Raw genomic sequence first — 2,743 nt, forward strand, 5'->3', positions numbered from 1 at the left:
CTGAACAGCTGTTGGCTCTCATCGGGAGAGCTGGTCCTCCTTCCTCCAAACAGCTGTTGGCTCTCAAACTTAGAGCATGTCCTCCTTCCTCCAAAGAGCAGTTGGCTCTCATCCTGAGAGCTGGTCCTCCTTCCTCCAAAGATCTGTTGGCTCTCATCCTGAGAGCTGGTCCTCCTTCCTCTAAAGAGCTGTTGGCTCTCATCCTGAGAGTTATTCATCCTGCTTCCATCAGGGAGATGAGAGAATCGTCAAGGATGCCTGATGAAGAGCCCATGTGAAAGATTTTGAATGATGCTGCACCATGTTCCAGAGGCATTGCGATCTTCTTGGCCCAGTCGATGAGGTTGATTGTAGGATGGGTGTGTGGGAGGTGGGGGGACCTCCCATTGCTGGTTGCTGCTGGGGGGAGCAGCAATGAACACCCATCCTGCAGTCAAGCCCATCGAATGGGCCAAGAAGATCGCAGCTCCTCTGGAACATGATGCAGCAGCATCCATCACCTTTCATGTTCATTCCTTCCATCTTGCATCACTTGACAGTTTCACAGTCTCCAAGTTTGGCGGAAGGTTGTGAGTGACCCTTTTTTGTCATCCTTGGCTGAATTATTTGTCCATGGTTCCGGTGAATGCTATGATTTGATCAAGTCTTTCAACTTGCTTCAGCAACTTTTTCTTTAACTCTTTATTTCTCTCCTTTTCATTCTCTAGAGCATTCTCCATGGACTTTATCATTTTATCCTTTTGGTTCACTTCACTTTTAATATCTAAATTTATACCTTCCAATTCAGCCAGCCACGCCTTCATCTGCTCAAATTCCTCTTTCAAAATTCTGTTATTCTCTACTTCATTTTCTAAACAGTTTTTCAAAAGAGTTATTTCCTGGTCCCTCTCAACTAACTCTATCTTTATTTCAGCCTTTTCACTTTCAACTTCAGTTGCCCAATTTCTTACCAGCTGAGCCTCTGCTCTCAGAATTCTGTTGGTCTCTTCTCCATTGTTTCTAAAGAAGTTCTTAGTGAACCTTATTTTCCTTTCTTTATGAAGTAACTCTTCTTCCAACTTGGCCTTTTTGCCTCCTAGTTCAGCTTCAAAATTTTTCATCTGCTGAACTTCTTCAATCAAACTTCTGTTCCTCTTCTTTTCATTCTCTAAAGAATCCTCTAGTGAATTTATTTCCTGGTCGTTACTGGCCAATTTCTCCTCCATCTTGGCATTCTGGCCACCTAGTTCAGCTACCCAAGTTCTCATTTGCTGAACTTCTTTTTTCAATATTCTTGTCTCTCCTTCTCCATCTTCTAGGGATTTCTTCAGTGATTTTATCTTCAGTTCTTTATCGGCCAATTCTTCCTCCAGCTTAGTGTTTTGACCACCCAGTTCAGCTACCCAGTTTCTCATCTGCTGAACCTCTCCTTTCAAAATTTGTTTCTCTCCTTCTCCATTTTCTAGGGAATTCTTTAGCAACTTGATTTCCTGTTGGTTACTGGCCAATTCTTCTTCCATCTTGGCATTCTGTCCGCCTAGTTCAGCTACCCAGTTTCTCATTTGCTGAACTTCTTCTTTCAAAATTCGGTTCTCTCCTTCTCCATTTTCTAAGGAATTCTTTAGTGACTGGATTTCCTGTTCGTTACTGGCCAGTTCCTCCTCCATCTTGGCATTCTGTCCGCCTAGTTCAGCTACCCAGTTACTCATTTGCTGAACTTCCTCTTTCAAAATTATATTCTCTGCTTCTACATTTTGTAAAGAATCCTTCAGTGAATTTATTTCTATTTCTTTACTGACCAGTTCCTCCTCCAGCTTAGCATTCTGACCGCCCAGTTCAGCTACCCAAGTTCTCATTTGCTGAACCTCTTCTTTCAAAATTCTGTTCTCTTCTTCTCTATTTTCTAGGGAATTCTTTAGCAACTTGATTTCCTGTTCGTTACTTGCCAACTCCTCCTCCATTTTAGCATTTTGGCCACCTAGTTCAGCTACCCAAGTTCTCATCTGCTGAACTTCTTCTTTCAAAATTCTATTATCTGCTTCTCCGTTTTGTAAAGAATCCTTCAGTGAATTTATTTCTATTTCTTTTCTGGCCAGTTCCTCCTCCATTTTAGCGTTTTGACCTCCTAGTTCAGCAACCCAGTTTCTCAATTGCTGAACTTCGTCGTTCAAAACTCTGTTCTTCTCCTTTTCTTCCTGATTCTTTTCGATTTCCTTCTCGAGATCTCCATTCCTCTTTTGCAGGCAGGCTATTTCTTGTGCAGAGGCTTCCTTCAAATTTTTCAGCTGGTCGACCTCATTCTCTTTCTTTTCCAGAGTGTCTCGCATTTGGGCATTTAACGTGTTGAAGCCTTCGTTTGCCGAAGCCAACACTCGATTGGTGGCTTCAGCTTCCTTTAATCGCGAGGCCAGTTCTGTTCCTTCCTTTAGAGCGCTTTCCATCTTCTCCTGGAAAAGATTCCTCTCTTTTTCCAGAATCTGGATGTCTCTGCCTCTAGATTTCTCCTCTTCTTCCAGTCGACTATCCATTTCTTTTCTTTCCAGCGCATTCCGTTCTATCAGAAGATCTTTGTCTACAATTTGATTTTGTAGAAACTCGATCTGTTCCTTTGCTTCGTTCAAGAGACGTTCCATTTCACATTCCTTGATCTTACTCTTTTCCAGAACGTCTTCCAGCATCATCTTCTCGGTGTCCAGACGTCCTCGCTGGAGTCCCATCAACTGGATGTCATGGATCATCTCGTCCAGGTGTTCCTCCTTCTTCA

General features: G+C 42.8%; 1 protein-coding gene across 1 annotated transcript in view; it reads right to left on the reverse strand.

Moving 5' to 3' along the window:
• Positions 1–602: 602 nt before the first annotated feature.
• Positions 603–2,743, reverse strand: part of LOC135218685 (early endosome antigen 1-like) — a 2,484-nt gene continuing 343 nt past the window's right edge. Inside the window, exon 1 of the mRNA XM_064255134.1 lies at positions 603–2,743. This exon is cut by the window's right edge and continues 343 nt beyond it. Within this exon, the coding sequence (XP_064111204.1) occupies positions 603–2,743 (2,141 nt within the window).

The sequence above is a fragment of the Macrobrachium nipponense genome, chromosome 1 (assembly GCF_015104395.2).
Source record: "Macrobrachium nipponense isolate FS-2020 chromosome 1, ASM1510439v2, whole genome shotgun sequence".
Lineage (NCBI taxonomy): Eukaryota > Metazoa > Arthropoda > Malacostraca > Decapoda > Palaemonidae > Macrobrachium > Macrobrachium nipponense.